Raw genomic sequence first — 17,186 nt, forward strand, 5'->3', positions numbered from 1 at the left:
GTCCAAAACCATGACTCCATGTCGTAGGTCTCAGATACTCTCCCAGATTGCTGTACTGTCTATTAAATGTATACAGGTGCTTACTTCTGGCTCAGTTGAGAGACAGAAAGCCTTTGGCATTTTTCTCAATGGCAGTCCTCAAACACTTTTTAATTCAAAACATGTTACTTATAGGTTGGCCTTGGTGTGAGGGTACATAGACGTGGAAGAGGAAGGAAACAGTAATTATTTACACACTCCAACAAGCCTCAAACGCTTAAGTAACTAACTAGGCTCCTAAAATTACTCTGTACTCAATGGCTTCTTCAGAGCAAATCTAGACCAGGACCCTAAAGACTGGACTTAATCTTTGGTGGAGCCTCACTCCCTTCTTCAGCTGTATGGAACCCTGTTCTCCCAGTCTGATAAATATTTGACAAATAATTAGCAACTAAAGCTTTGCAATACAAATAACTTTATGATCGCCCTTCTGAAGGGGAAAGGAGCTGGGGCGTGTGGACTGCTCAGGACCATTGGTTATATCTGAGTCTGACGGGTACTGTGAACTGGACCTCTTTGGGTTGGGATTAAATGCAAAATTATTTTTAGTTGCAGACTAACAATAGCTATTTCCTTCTACCTTTTTTTCTGGAAATGTTGCAAATGCAAGGAATTAAAATACTTCTCTTTAACTGTGCTTTAATGTTGTTAGACTTCTGGTTCTGTCATGTTTTGATCTTTTCCTTTGCTTCTTTTCTTAGATCTTATAAGTAAATATCTGAATTAGTCATTGTCATGGTTTAGCCCCAGCTGGTAACTAAGCACCACGCAGCTGCTCACTCTCTCCTCCCCTCCAGTGGGATGGAGAGGAGAAAAATATAACAATAGGCTCGAGAGGTGAGACAAGGACAGGGAGAGGTCACTAATTATGGTCACGGGCAAAACAGACTTGACTTGGGAACAAATCAATTTAATTCATTACTACTCATATTAGAGAGGATAATGAGAAAACAAAGTCAGATCTTAAAAAATACCTTCCTCCCACCCCTCCCCTCTTCCCGGCTCTACCTCCTCCCTCCAGCAGCACAGGGGGATGGGGAATGGGGGCTGCAGGTCAGTTCGTCACATGCTGTTTCTGCTGCTCCTTCCTCTTCAGGGGGAGGACTCCTCATGTGCTTCCCCTGCTCCAACTTGGGGCCCTTCCCGTGGGAGACAGTTCTCCGTGAACTTCTCCAACATGAGTCCTTCCCACAGGATGCAATCCTTACACAAACTGGTCCAGTGCAGGATTTCCCACGGAGTCACGGCTTCTTAGGATGCAGCCAACTGCACCAACGTGGGGTCCTCCATGGGCTGCAGATCCATCTCTGCTCCTCCATTAATCTCCAGCAGTATGGGGTCCTTTCCCACTGAGACAGTCCCCTACAAACCCCTTCTGGCACAGGCATCTCTGCTCCATGGGCTACGGGTGGATCTCTGCTCCACCATTAATGTCCACGGGCGGCAGGGTGGCCGCCGCTGTTTCACCATGGGCTGCAGGGGAATCTCAGCTCTGGCACACCTCCTCCCGCTCCATCTGTACTGACCTGGTGTCTGTGTGGCCGTTTCTCTCAGGTCTCAGTCCTCTCTCTGCTGCAGCCATGCTGAGCCCAACCAGCCCGACGAACCTCGTTGGTCCCGGCAGGAACAAAATCTGCCCAGCGGGCACCTCAGGAGCAGGGCACTTCAAAGCTCTTCAGGCCACACCACCATGACGATCTCCAGTTGAGTGGTGCTGGCCCAGCACAGGCAGCCACCCACCTGGAAGGCTGAGGGATCAGGGCCCTCCTGCCTCCTCCTGCTCTTCACTGCAGGTCCTGCACGATGTGGGTTCCTTTGTCCCTTTCTTAAACATGTCATTCACAGAGGTGCTGATTGGCCCCAGCCAGCCAGGGTTCTGACTTGAAGCCCAGGAAGCTTCTTGTAGCTCCTTACAGGGGATATCCCTGTAGCCCCTTCCTTGCTGCCAAAACCCCACCACACAAAGCTGGCACAGCCCTCCAGCCACACAGCAGGCTTTTTCTCAACATGACCACAGTCTCCGCTGGATGTCCCATTACAGTCATTTTTATTACAGTGCTTGCTTCCAAATGCTCCTGCAGCGCTGGTGTGCATAGGAGAGTCTACACAGTATATTAATTATCATCACACATCTTATGCATTTCACATGTCCCTGAAATGTTGTCCTAAAATCTACCGAATTGTCTGGATCTGCGTGAAAGAGCATGTAAAAAAACGTGTCTTACGTCTTGCAAGGAACAACTGATATTCCATGTACAGTGATGTGCATGTAGTTTACTGAGGCCCTTCTAATGCAACGCTCTGCATTACTGACCCAGAACTGCTCCATCTTTACTATGTCTTTACAATGATACTTTTCTATCCCAGGAGCAATATGTGTTCCCTACAGACAGAAAGGGGACTGGTAAAGAGAGACTGAGGTTCATAGCTGCTGGTCTAAAGCCTGTCTTAGATGCCAGGAGAGCCCAGGCCTGGCATTCCCCACTGGCTGGGGAGGGTCTGTCAAAGGCACCAAATTATTAAGAAAAATCAGGCTTGGGAACCTACATGAAAATTGGATTGAATAAGTAGGTCTTCAGCTGTTTTTCCCAAATATTTCTAGGAACAGCATGCAAATAAATAGAACAAAATCATATTGTAGTGCAAGCTGTATGGTTTCCTCCTGTGGCAACTCTTGCCAACATAGACACCAGCATCTCCCTGAATTCCTCATGTGTAATTATGGCTTTACCTTACATGTCTTTTCCTGATGATTTAGAAAAGAGCTCCAGTACCCACAGACTGCAACCAGGTTCACCTGCTGATGTACAACCCACATCCATGTCATCTGTGCTGGATTGCTGTTGGAGCGTGCCGTGGCTCCAGTCCAACCTGTGTCTGGGTTTCTTTTCCACCAAAGAGTGGGTATGGGACCAGAAGGAAAGGGCATGGGGGCAGCCTTCAGTCGTGCCCCAGGAGGAACCAGGCTGATGGTGAAGTGAGCTTCCGGAGCTGGGAACTTTGAGGTGGTTTTCATCCGATGAACTAGATGTAGGTGGTTAACCTAATGTTTTTCCAGGCATACCATCACTCCTTTTGGGATTTAGTACATCTGTCCTTGCTGTCACTGGCACAGATACCATATGGAAGGGGACTCACTTTTCCATCCTCACAGTCCCATTCATGGAAACATGGAGGTGTAAAGATACTGCCTCAGGTCAGATTACTCCATGTGCAAGACACAAGGTAAGGGAAAAAAACCATGACCTCTAGCAACATGTAACTGCTCATATAACAAGCCATGGCCACACACATACCAAGTCTGAAATTTCTCTGTTGTTGCAGCTTATGATCAAGAAAAGTAATGAGGGAGCTGTTACAGGGGACGGCGCTTGGGTACTCAAACCACAGGCAGTTTTGGGGTTGGCCTGCAGAGCAACCAGAGCAGATATTCAAACCGAGACAAAACTACATGTTTTGAGAGCTGAAGAGAGACATCTTATTATGTGATCTCAATGCTTTAGATAGGTACCAATCCACTCTTGTGGCCAAAAAAGGACGATAAAGCAGATCCATTTCCTTAGCCAATGGCAAATAGTACTTTTCACTACAGATCATGGGGTACATGAGTGTGCAAACTCCTGCTGGAAAGGTTATATTTTGACATAAGCATTGGATAGTGTTTTTCCTGTCATTTAGAGGCCCCACACATTGCTGCCCATCATGGAGTGATTTAGAAACTTGATTAGACAGCTAGGCAGCTTGCCTCAGTAAAAGGAAAGCTTTGCTGTCTGTCTAGTTCAGCGCTGGTGGCTCTTGTTGCGCAGCCCGCTGCACAGTGAAGGTAAGGTAGCTGTTGCCAACAGTTTTCATTTCTTTGTTTTTCCCGGATAAAAGGGCAAAATCATTAAATACTGGCTGACCACTTAATTTCACTTGAGCGAAGATGTTGGTACAGTAGACTGCTTTCTAAAGAAAAGTTTCATGATGTGACACACAGCAAGAAAAAGCACAGGAAGGTTTAGGTTTTATCCTCACTTGCACAGGAAACAACTTTATTTCTTGTAATAGGTTATCATAGAATCATAGAATGGTTTGGGTTGGAAGGGATCTCAAAGATCATCTAGTTCCAACCCCCCTGCCACGGGCAGGGACACCCTCCACTACACCAGGTTTCCCAAAGCCTCATCCAACCTGGCCTTGAACACTTCCAGGGATGGGGCATTCGCAGCTTCTCTAGGAACCTGTTCCAGTGCCTCACCACCCTCTGAGTGAAGAATTTCTTCCTTATATCTAACCTAAATCTACCCTCTTTCAGTTTAAAGCCATGGCCCCTTGTCTTATCACTACATGCCCTTGTAAAAAGTCCACCTCCAGCTTTCCTGTAGGCCCCCTTGAAGTACTGGAAGGCTGCAATAAGATCACCCCAGAGCCTTCTCTTCTCCAGGCTGAACAGCCCCATCCCTCTCAGCCTGTCCTCATAGCAGAGGTGCTCCAGCCCTCGGATCATCTCTGTTGCCCTCCTCTGGACTCGCTCCAGCAGCTCCATGTCCTTCTTGTGTTGGGGACTCCAGAGCTGAATGCAGTATTCCAGGTGGGGTCTCACGAGAGCAGAGCAGAGGGGCAGAATCACCTCCCTTTACCTGCTGGCCACGCTTCTTTTGATGCACCCCAGGATACGGCTGGCTTTCTGGGCTGCAAGTGCACATTGCCGGCTCATGCTGAGCTTCTTATATATCTAATCGAAATCTCCCCTCTTTCAGTTTAAAGCCATTTTCTCTTGTTTTATCGCCATATACCCTTGTAAAAAGTCCCTTTCCAGCTTTCTTGTAGGTACCTTCAGATACTGGAAGACTGCTATAAGATCACCCTGGTTATGAGCAGCAGAGCTCTGTGGCTGCAGAAGTGAGCGTGTCGCTGTGTGCTGACCTCTGCTAACCTCACCTGGGCGTTTCACAAAGCTGTCATCCTCCCATTAAGGCAGCCAGTACCATACCTGTATTCCCATGTCACAGGGAACCACATAGCTGCGTTCTCTTCTCCTCCCCGTCACCACCTCTTGCTTAGAGACAGAGGGAAATCGTCCAATGAATAGGGAAACTGGTAAAATTCACAGCTTTCATCCAGCTCATGTTGTTAAGATTCAGATATTATTTCAGAAAATTTTGAAGTGGTATAAAAAATATCACCAGTAAGTTACGCACCTACTCTACTCACAGGTTTGCTTGCTCATCTAAACCTGAAAACCAAACTTTCTAAAAATGATTGCTTAAGCAGTACTTTCCCCTTTCTTTGTCATGCAAAGGTGATTTGCAAGTAAGCTTTTTAATAATGGCAATAATGTTTCCTTATATAATAAAAGGCCTATGAGTTATTTTTGCTTCTTATGCTTTAATTTTTGCCCTAAAAATACCAGGATTACACATTTCTTTCTCACTGTTTTTAAAGAAGATTTCTCAAGACAAACTTAAAATATTCACAGTGAATGTTAAGACTAATCAAAGGAGAAAGATATTGGCTCTTCAACGAAAGTCTTTTCATTCCAAGACAGTAAGTAGTAAATAAAGTTAAATATGTAATTTATTGTTGTTATCCTTATAAGGGTTAACAAAAACAAGCCCCTGTACAGTCTAAAGAAGTTTTTCCTTATCTTCCCTCACTATCCTGGCTCTTGAGACAACCTTGTGGAGTTTTTTCTTCTTTTCGCTCTCTGGAAAGAACTACATCCCCAAACTTCCATCATAAAAATCAGATGAAACAAAAGCCTTTCAGTATTACGAAAAAGCAAAATTAGCCTAGAGATTATTTTCCATCTCTTTTGCAAGCCATCTTTAGGAAGTGAGATAAAAATTTCTCACCCTGTGAAATGCCTTGTCTTTCCTTTCTGGGCAATCCTCTCTCTCTGTGCCCCTCTCAGGTGACCTTATGGAAGGGGGAAGCAGCCAAAATGGTGAGGAAAACCACCTTAAAAAAAAACAAACCAAAACAAACAAACAAAAAAAACCCCACAGATTGCAAAAAACCCCACAAGTTTCTTTCCCGGAGAGGAAGCTCAGCCCTCAGGCAAAGCAATCATGCCGGGGGCCGGGGTGCGGATGGCGGCGGGGCCGGGGTGGGGGGCGGTCCGACCCGCCGGCTCCGCCGCCATCCGCCCCCCGGCCCCGCCACCGCCCCCCGCTCCGGGCGGTATCGGCGGCTGCGACGGGCGGATGGCGGCGGAGCCGGGAGCGGGGCTGCGCATCTTCCGCGATGTGAGTACGCGGCATCCTTGACGCGAACCCGTCCCTCCAGCACAGGCAAGCAATTGCAAAGGGTTTTTTCCCTTTTCCCTTTCCCTTTCCCTTTTCCCTTTCCTTTTCCCTTTCCCTTTTCTCCCTTTCCCTTTCCTCTTTCCCTTTCCCTTTTCCCTTTCCCTTTCCCTTTTCCCTTTCCCTTTTCCCTTTTTCCCTTTTCCCTTTTTCCCTTTTCCCTTTTTTCCCCTTTCCCTTTTTCCCCTTTTCCCTTTCCCTTTCCCTTTCCTTTCCCTTCCCTTTTTCCCTTTCCCTTTCCCTTTCCCTTTCCCTTTTCCCTTTCCCTTTCCCTTTTCCCTTTCCCTTTTCCCTTTCCCTTTTCCCTTTCCCTTTTCCCTTTCCCTTTCCCTTTTCCCTTTCCCTTTTCCCTTTCCCTTTTCCGTTTCCCTTTTCCCTTTTTTCCCCTTTCCCTCTTTTCCCTTTCCCTTTTCCCTTTCTCTTTTCCCTTTTTTCCCCTTTGCCTTTCTGTTTTCCCTTTCTGTTTTCCCTTTCTGTTTTCCCTTTCTCTTTTCCCTTTCTCTTTTCCCTTTCTCTTTTCCCTTTCTCTTTTCCCTTTCTCTTTTCCCTTTCTCTTTTCCCTTCCTCTTTTCCCTTCCTCTTTTCCTTTTCCCCTTTCCCCTTTCTTTTCTCCTTTCCCTCTTTCCTTTCCCTCTTTCCTTTCCCTCTTTCCTTTCCCTCTTTCCTCTTTCCTTTTCCCTTCCCTTTTTGTTCTCCTTTGCTTTTCTCTCCCCCTTCCCCTTTCCTTTCTTTTAAAATATTTTTACCGTTTAAAATGTTAATGAGAGGAATTAGTTTGCTTGCAATGGTGTGCATGTGCAAGGAAAGCAGTTTAGCAGCTGGGGGTGGTTAGGAGAAGTGTTGAGTGAGAACGCTGACACTTTTCAAAACACATTGCTTGGATTTTCATTATTTTATTTTTTTTTTCCGGGCTTTTCACTGAAGAGTTTCTCACCCTGCAAAAGTTTTTTTCCCAAAGTGTGCAGGCTCCCTCCCATCCCATTAGACCTTGATGGGTTTGAGGTGCCCGGAGGTGACGTGCAGAGCAACCCTGAGCCCCTCAGCCCCCTCCTGAGCGCTCAGCCATCCTGCCCCTCAGGGGTGCTGTGCTAGACCATCACCAAGGGCTCAGCATCTCACCAGATGGCAGTTGTAAAGTTTTTTATCTAAACTTGCCCAGCACAGAGCGTTTCTTTGGTCTGAGAAAAGTCCTGATAAAAGGCAAACTCCCATCCAAATATCTCCAAAATATCCCGTCCTTGATGAGACCTACGAATCTTCAGACCAACTCTGCTGCCAACTCTGATCCACTTCAGACCAACTCTTATACCCCAGTTAGTCCACAATATCATCTGGAAATTACATGTTCTGTATTAAAAGACCCTTTATCTAGATGTTTTCTCTAATGTGCCCACATTAAATTCCCAAACCTTTTCCCTAAATTATTACAAGCAGCCTCCATCTGCTCATCTCCTGATTTCTCTAGCCTCCATGAGAAATCATTTAAATTAGACTTTTTGTTGACTTTTATTATTTCCATTCAAGTGTATAATGAAAATGCAGCTTTTTTTGTCTTATAAATACCACTTATAAGAGAAACAGGAGAATTGCAGGCATACATCACAAAGACAGAAGAGAAACATAAGTTGCCAGGGAAGTGTTAAATATTATTAAATGGAGTCAACTTCCCAATTTGACTCAGCACAATGGCTTAGGAAACTGCACATGGTAAAAATATCTGATAAACTGAAAACTTCTGATTCCACCCAAAGTAAAAAAAGAAAAATTATTCAAATGAAAATTATTTGTTTTATTTTCAGCAATTTCTTAAACCAGTGTCAGGTTCATATTTACAGAAAAGCAGACACCTTTCACAAAACTGGTGAAGAGGAGGGAGAGGGGGCTGCTGCTGTACTTCTGCTCTTACATCCGGAGGAAAACCTTAAATTAAAATCTAGTCTCTGCCTGCTTCAACACAGGGGCTGGACCCTGGGGGCCCTTCCTCCTGTGAGAGTACACTCATGCAATAGATATTTGGGAGTGTGCAGCTCTGTGGTTACCCCTCAGCGAAGTACCTCCACTTGTATAAACGCTTAACTGTAGATGAGACCAGGCAGCAAGAGCCTGGCTGTAAGGCTGCACAGAAAGGGCAGGCACTGGGGTCCTGGTCCCACTGGGGGACAGGCAGAGACCTAGTGTGAGTGAGACACGATTTCTAATGCAACCTCCTCCCTGGTTTTGTGTTGAAGTCCTATCAAGTGTCCAAAGGATTTTAACATTTCCTTAAGGTTAGTGCTTGTTTGTTTTTTAGTAAATGAAATTAATTAAGAAAAAAAAAAAACAAACGCTTAAAGTTAATTTAAATTAGTTTCAAAAGAAAAAAAGAAAAATTACTTATGCAGAAACTTTTGCTGCCCTTGTGCCTTATTTACAGGGCATTTCTGGTTGATTGAAACTCCCCTACTACAGCTGTCCCCCTCCTATACATCCATAAGCCAAGCCTGAGCAGCCGGCGCTCTTGCTCGCATAGAAGTCTCGCACAAGGGGTGGGCTGTAGCACGCGTGTGGCTCTGCACGGGCTCCTGCTGCTCGTGGCACAAGTCACTGTCATCTGTTAATACTGCTTGGGTCCATACTGGGCATGTTTGCCGCCTCGCCAAAGCACACCTTGCTGTTTGCCATCGGACACCCTCGGCACCTGCGAGGCGAGGAGGGGGTTTCAGCACTAGCCCCTTTGGTATGTGTCTGCTTGAGGGCACCCACGGCTCCCTTTTCTCAGGTGAAGCTGGGCAGAAGAAAGCCAATGGATCTCAAAGCATCGTGTTTCTCTACCATCCTCAAATTTTAAAAATCTCTCAGTTTCCAGATGAAAATCTGCAAAACCTTTTGGCACGCTGGCTTTGCCATCTCTGTTAATGTGTAGTTACTAACTCCAGAGCAGCAGGTCCTACAGGCAGCAGGGTGGTGGGTACCTCGACAAGCAGGCTGACTGTTCCTTCAGGTGACACAGAAAGGAAACAAGGCTACTTGCCAGTGAGATAGGAGAAAGACTAATAACAGTTCTCTGAAAAATCCAGCCAAACCTGCCAGGAATCTAGGACTGTAGTTTACCTGTTAAGAATTGTATAAAGAGTTTTTATTTTATTCTAATAATGCTTTTAGTGATCTTTCCTTTGCTCTGCATTTAGTCTTTTGGTTCTCTTTAGGAGAAAATTCCCAGTTTAAGAGTAAAAATTTAAACCCTCTAAACAGTCTAATCCTCATACTGAAAATTGAGTTGCAATATATGATTTATTTGGATATATAGGGAGGGAATATGTCATCTTACTAAGTTTATTTCATGCTTCATGTGCTGTAAGCTTGATCCAATGCAAAGTTCAACTTAGAGACCATAAGTAATGTCCTGGACGTGGGTCACAATTTTGTTAGCTCCCTGGCAACCCCATGCAACAGAATACAGTCACGAAGATGCTCTGACAGAGCTTGGCACCTGCATCCTGGGGTTTCTCGTTCAGTTTCACCTTTAGGAGCAGAGCAGTTAAGGCTCGTGCTGGAGAAGCTCTTGAAAGAGTACTGTCAGTTTATCAAACTGGAGAATATTTCCATTGCCTTCAGCTCTCAAAAATGTATGTGCCTATTTTGAAGCTCTTTCCTTTAATGATATTCATAGCAGCAACAGAAACTGTATTTGGAAGATGTGCTTTCTTCCCTTGTCTAAAATTCTTTATAATGTTGCCCAGACGACTCCTTGTTGCTGCTCAGGCTGCAGGAGTGATGAGGACTATGTCTGGAAACGTAGCAGGGTCACAATGGATGGCAATTGCACTTAACTGAAGTGTCATATGGCGACCCATGCCACAGCGAAACCACCTCATCTGGAGAGCAGGGAGCAAAGAACCTGGAGGAGACCCCCTCTGTGGCCTCCACACCCTGTCCCTGATCCCATCTCCAAACCGTGGACTAACATGGTGGTACCTGTGGTGGGACTCCAGCAGGGACAGATGATCACACCAGCGTGTCACTGGTGGTAAGACAGGACCAGTGCACCCGCATACAGCCCCAGGTAGGTTGGTGCTGTGTCTTCCCACTGATGGCAGGGCTGGTCCTGGAAGGCTCTGCCAACTCTCCTCATGGGATGCACCCCCAGGGATCCTCTTCTCAGACTTTACACAAGGAGTTACAGACTCTCTGTATTTAAACAGCTTCTCCAGTAGGTGCCATTCACAGCGGGGAGAAAAGGAAGACCTACACTGTGAGGGTGAGCTGGAGTCACGTACAAGTTGCACGGCACAAGTGTTGCAGCGAAGGACCTGCAGCAGGCACTTTGCGCTGCCCTTGCCTCCCCAGCCTATAAACCTCTATCTTTGCCTCTCCCCTTTCTTCTGTATCTGGTTTCTCCTTGCTATCAGAACAATCCTCAAATTTGCTCCCACACGCCTGATCTCACTGCCTCCCACACCCAGCCTGATCCCTCCATGCTACCTGGCTTCTCTCCTGACTTATCCCTTTGCTTCCTCCACCCACACAAACCCTGAGTCTTTCTCACCATCTCAGCTGCTCAGAACATCCTCTCAGCTATCATCCTTGCACTGCTTCTTTAAACCACTTCTCTCAACCCCAAATCCGATATCATGGTAGCCATACAGTATCAGGTTTTTTGCCTGAGCATCATCCTTATGAGACATGCACAAACTAGAAAATAAAGCTGGTTCTTATTATGGTCTTGGCCATTAACTCCTCCTTAACACAGGAGGAGTTAAATGAAGCAATGCTCTGAGGGAAGGATAGAGGCACACTAAAGGCTTTTCCATTTTATGTAGCCTTGTGAAATGATTTACAGCTCAAACTGTAAATACCCACTGAATACATCGTTGTGTGCCATTAACCCATTTAAAAAAAAAAAAAAGAGTAATTCTGTTCTCTCTCTCTCTTTTTGTGTAGATATTAAGAAGAGCGGACAAGAATGGTAAGACCAGTTACGTGTCTTTCCCCTTCCTCCCTTTGGAAAAAAAAATCCATTGTGTATTCAGCATTTTAACTCATACTTTAAGCATCCTAATAGGAAAACCAGCCATCCCTCATGTCATTTTCTACATGTTTTCTGCATGTTCAATGCAATGTATTTTGTTGTGCGCTGATCCTCCCTACAGGTTAGTTAGGGGCAGATCTTGTGCTTTCACAATTTGGCATGTGTGTTTGATTTGCACTTTGGGGGCACGTGGGTGTTCTCTTAGTGACATTATGCTCACAAGAAGCTTTGGAATACTTGTTAGTAGCTCCATTGTATTACTTTTTAAAAACACCACAGGCTATATCAAACAATCAGACTTGTTTCCTACATTTTTAAGTTTTGTATTTGTTCAGCATGTCAGTAGGCAGAATAAAGCCTTAAATCCATTTCATATATTTATAACACAAAAGTTATGAGGTTTTTGTTATGTTCTTAATCAAAAATTTTGCTATCATGCTACTGCCTGATTTTCCTCTCACCCATATTTTTTCCTATGTTTAAATTCAGTAAGTTGGAGCATAACACTGCGAGGCTTCACAAACACTCCCATTTTGGCTGCATCAGGGGAAGGGCTTTGCTACAAAGGCCACAAGGGTAGTCACTGGATGTTTTTGCTGGTATACACAGTCATGGTCTTGAACCTGACTTTAACTCCTTTTCCCATCTCAGAATTGCTGCACAATTTTGAACAAGTCACATTGCTGTTTTTATGCCACATACCCCAGCAGAGAAATGAAGCCACTACGACATCCCTGCGTCACAGAGTGTGAGATTCGTATGTTTGAGGCTGTGAAGAGCTTCTGTAGCTCTTTGTATTTATACATAACAGTATGTATACACAACAGTATTTATACACAACTCAGACAACCAAAGTTAGGTCTTACAGGATGAGAAGGCAACACAAGCTCGCAATTATTTAGCACTGTAATACCAAAGTACAGGAAGAAGGGAAATGCAACTTCTTGCAGAAGCACAGGCCAGGCTCTGGTCTTTTCCTGAAAGCATTGAACTGTGCCAAACCCACGGTTCAGACAGGTTTAACCCTGACAAGCAATTCCCACTCAATCCTCAGAAAGCAGGTATTGTGCAGGTTTGATGAAGTGTACCTGTAGGCAAATGAGAAAATCAGGCAACATAACTTTCAAGGAAGGACTATTTGACAGAAAGGGGCTACTGTACAGCTTGGGCATATAACTGAGCCTATTGAATAGCCATTTACTGTTGCTGAGAGGGCAACCTCACCCTACAGCCCACCTCCGTCTGCTATTCCTGACCCAGCTTGTGTGTGCAACTGGCACTTCCCACAAAACCATGGCAGGCTCCTTCAGAGAGCTCAGAGACCACAAAATCCATCACTGAGACTGTTTTGGTAGTGGTTTTGTTATCTCCCTTGGTCAGTTTGCCAGTGGCTTGCAAGGGCGGTGACGGTGCGAGTTGAACCCCAAGATGAGGACTGGGATGGGGAGGAGAAGGACCTTCCCCTTCAGCAATGCCTTTCCAGCTTAGCTGCATGCCAACCACAGCCAAGCTCTGCTGCCATCCCCCACAGACCTCCTTGCGGTGTTTGCAATAGATGTTTATGTGTCTACCCTGAAGACTGATGAGAGTCAGAGGGCAAGGTGCAGAGCAGCAGTCATCATTCCCCTGGAGACAAAAAGAGCCCCTGCAGCTTCATGTCCTTGTCCTGGACCATGAACTCATGCTTTGTCCAAGCCCTGGTGGATCCACACCACTATTAAAATAGAGGAAACAGCTCACATGATCAGTGGCAAACTTGCTTGTTCCAGAACAATACAAAGCCACATCAGCCCTAGACATTTTGGTCACTGAATTTCATACCTATGTATGAATCATAGAATCATAGAATGGTTTGGATTGGAGGGGACCTCAAAAATCATCTAGTTGCAGCCCCCTGCCATGGGCTGGGACACCTTCCCCTAGATCAGCTAGCTCAAAGCCTCATCCCTTCCAACCAAAATCGTTCTATGATTCTATGAAAAATACTACAATGATTTATGACAGCTGGATTTAACTGAGAAACTCCTTTGTCAAACAGTCATTCCCCAATTCAAACGAAGCCATACAAATGTTGTTTCTTTCGTGGTGGTGACTTTCTTTGCTAGCCCAGATGCATATTCTGTCACCCTCTCGTTTCTGGAAATATCAGCAATGCCCAGATTCCACAAGAGGATCAGCTTCATAAACTCTATCTCTAGTTCTTATTTCATGGCTGAGCAGCTTCCATCTGCTTGGATGAAATCCACACTCTTCCTGTAACTGAAAAGGTCATGTGATTTTCTTAGAGGGAGAGCAAGGCATAAGGAAGGAACATCATGTTTCTAAGAAATATATGGTTCATAATGTTGACAAAAGCAATGGAAAACCCTGAGGAAAAAAAAAGCAATTTCATAAAGGTGAGATATTGCACATTGACCTTTTTGGAAAGGAAAAGTTTCATGTTTACATGTCGAAATGAAGTTTTGGTCAGGTTTACCTTACAAAACTCCATGTGTTTAAAGGAAAGCATTTGGATTCAACACAGAACTAATTAGTAAAAATTCCAGCTAAAATGAATGTTCTTCATTCATTTCATTCCTTTTGCTAGTTAAAACAAAATGCAACTCATTAAATTCCTCTCAAGAAGTAAAATCTTGTCCCTAACCTGCAGAGCAGGGAGTAAAGAGGGATGGGAAACTGAAACTGCCAAATGCAGTTGTTCCTAACGAAGAAAATTTTTTACTTCCCTCATCTCACAGGGAACAGTGGTTGCCCCACACACACGTGACTGCAGCACCTATATGTGCTTATCCTCCTGCCTGGCTGCATGAGGTATTTCTCTTACCTTCTGATATGCTAAGAGGGACATGGGGCACCCCATGAGCCTTGCAGGGATTTGCAATCAAATGAAACAATATCAGTTGTTGGTAAAGGTCACCATGGGGCCTTTCCTGACCATGCGGTATAGAGATGTGCCCTATCAGCATAGCCTCATGCTGTAATTTCCTGCTGTTAGCAGAGGAATGGAAATTCAAGTATAGAGTGTATTCAAGAAATCCGATCACAAACAGCCTTAACCATAGGAGCACAGTAAAGAGTATGCTGCAGGTAGTCAAGGATGACTGCAACCAAATGAGGGAAAATTTAAAAATGGACTAAACAAAGTGATACTAGAGCTCCAGAGATGGCCAAACCTGAACATCAAGCACCCAGCAATAAAATGTTATTAATGTCAGAACCAGCACATTTATGTCTGATTTAATATTTTTCTCTGACATTTCAAACAAGCACTCGCTGAAAGCTTTTTTTATTCCCCTCAAAATGCATTTTTTATAATGTCATTGAACTGGAATCTGAAAAATGGAAAATACAGTCAGATGAGACTAATCTTCTCACTCTGTCATATGTCTTCATTCAGTACCTCCTGATGTCCATGGTACAGAATAGGGACAACTTATTTTTAAACCTAGAATTCTAAAACTGTGGAAAATAGCATGGTAATACTAACAGTATCTTCTCACCTTCCTTTAACGTAAGAAATTATATATGAGAAGTCCCCCAGTGCCCTCTGTAAAACACACAGCACTCCAGCAGAAGCAAAATGGTGGTGGATGGCAGTGGCCTGCGGATTCCAGCCCAGCTCTAAAACCATGCGAACAAGGACATGGAGCTGCTGAAGCAAGTCCAGAGGAGGGCCACGGAGATGATCCGAGGGCTGGAGCACCTCTCCTATGAAGACAGGCTGAGAGAGTTGGGGCTGTTCAACCTGGAAAAGAGAAGGTTCCGTAGTGATCTTATTGCAGCCTTCCAGTACTTCAAGGGGGCCTACAGGAAAGCTGGAGAGGGACTTTTTACAAGGGCACGTAGTGACAAGACAAGGGGCAATGGCTTTAAACTGAAAGAGGGTAGATTTAGATTAGATATAAGGAAGAAGTTTTTCACTCTGAGGGTGGTGAGGCACTGGAACGGGTTGCCCAGAGAAGTTGTAGATGCCCCATCTCTGGAAGTGTTCAAAGCCAGGTTGGATGAGGCTTTGGGCAATCTGGTGTAGTGGAGGGTGTCCCTGCCCATGGCAGAGGGGTTGGAACTAGATGATCTTCAAGGTCCCTTCCAATGCTAACCATTCTACAATTCTATGATTAGCCTGACAAAAAACTGTGGGTCATAAACAAAGGACTCTTTAAAATAAGGCAGCAGAGTGCAGCATCCTGTATCTTCAACTGGTGATAATGACAAAAGGGACTGATTCATAGAACATACGCTTTTGAGTCACCCAACAAGATTTCCATAGAACAACCAAAAAGCCTCTGAGCTGCACCTGTACGATGATCCAGAGGAAATCTCACAACAAAGGCTCTAGAATCAGTTTCGCAAAGATCAAAATAGGTGGGTTTATATTCATTATTTATTGATAGCACCATTGCAGGGCAAACACTGACTTTGAGGTGAGTCTTCTACCAGCTGCATCTGCTCATGTGTCTCCTGGTGAGCTCTGGCAGGATAATATCTGCCTCACTACAGCAATCCTCAGACAGTTACTTCTCAGTGGCTTCAGCTTGTAGCCCAGAGTGCTAATTTGTGCCGTCTCAGAGGACTGAGTGAATGTGTCTGCAAGAGGCAGGGGAAGCACCTCAGGAAGGGGATCTGTTGAATCACTTCAAAGTGAACTGTCAGAGTTGGCCTGGAGGCTCTCTGAAGATTGCCACTTAGAGGATTAAAGTATTTTTCAAGGAAATTTTATAGTTATGCCAAAGGAAGTCATACCAAGTCCCTGAATTCAGCATTTTTTCCTAGGCCACTATCTCCTATTCTGGGGCCACAACATCCTGGCACCTCATGAGGTCTTCAGCTAGCCCAGAGACTGGTCACAGCAGCGCTGCTTGGTGGCAGCTGCAGCAGTGCAAGGGCTCTCCCCTCTGTACACATGGACTGGCCAGATACGTCACAGCATGACAGGGTGACCCATCTCTTGTGTGCCCTTCCTTGACAAAAACAGCTACGTGCAGGAATCCCTTGGGGAAGCTCTATGTGCCATGGTACCCAGGAGGGCCAGGTTTCAGTGACCGTAGTGACCGCGTTCGAGCTCTACATTTACTGGATGACTTTACAGAATATTTATTCTGAATGGGAGCCAGAGCACAGAAATTCTCTGAACTGCAGCATCACCAATGTGAGCTCCCAAATTATTGAATTGGTACCAGTAAAACAGATTTGTAAGGCAAAGCCCTTGTAGCACAGCCTCCAGAGACTCTCACCACACTGCTGGTTGCTTCCTGACCATCTGGATCCACTCTAGACACCGCCCTTGCTCCTGTTTCAGAGCCTAGGCTCTACCTGGAGTGGGATTCCCACCTCCCTGGGTCCTTCAGGTGCTGCAGGGCTGCACTCTGTGCTACATATTCCAAACATTATTTCTATAAAGACAAAATACCTACTTTTAAACCAAAATCCTCTCCCTGTTAGCCTAGTCCCCTTGAGACCACTTGGTTACATGTGCTACGCTTTTCCAGCATAACAGCTGGAATAATGGCTCAAAATCATTATTTCTGGTTATATCAACACTTGATACAGATCAGATTCAATGAAAGCTTAATGCTTTTGCCCAAAATCTTTAAAGGTTCATCCTATGTCTGTGCTTTTTCTGATGCAACCCCTTACGCCTGAGACCTAGTGGATATTATCAGCATACACTTTGGCAGACTGAAATGTATTATTTTGGCAGCTCCTCCTTGCTCTGATTCCAGCCTATGTGCTGTATGTCAATGTATCAGATGTTTTTCAGCTTTTTGCATCTGTTTCAGTTAATTCGTGTCTGTCATCATGTGTCCCCCCACTACCTCCTCCTCTCTTTTAGCACTCATGTGCTCTGATCT

The 17,186-nt window shown here is 45.1% G+C and overlaps 1 protein-coding gene across 1 annotated transcript in view; it reads left to right on the forward strand.

The window, feature by feature from the left end:
* The first annotated feature begins 6,092 nt into the window (after window positions 1-6,092).
* The window catches only part of NECAB1 (N-terminal EF-hand calcium binding protein 1), a 58,750-nt gene continuing 47,656 nt past the window's right edge, over window positions 6,093-17,186 (forward strand). Inside the window, exons 1-2 of the mRNA XM_086609328.1 lie at window positions 6,093-6,269; window positions 11,247-11,271. Of these exons, the coding sequence (XP_086465454.1) occupies window positions 6,093-6,269; window positions 11,247-11,271 (202 nt within the window). The remainder of the gene's footprint in view (window positions 6,270-11,246; window positions 11,272-17,186) is intronic.

Source organism: Tauraco erythrolophus, chromosome 3, assembly GCF_009769465.1.
Source record: "Tauraco erythrolophus isolate bTauEry1 chromosome 3, bTauEry1.pri, whole genome shotgun sequence".
NCBI classification, from domain to species: Eukaryota; Metazoa; Chordata; class Aves; order Musophagiformes; family Musophagidae; genus Tauraco; species Tauraco erythrolophus.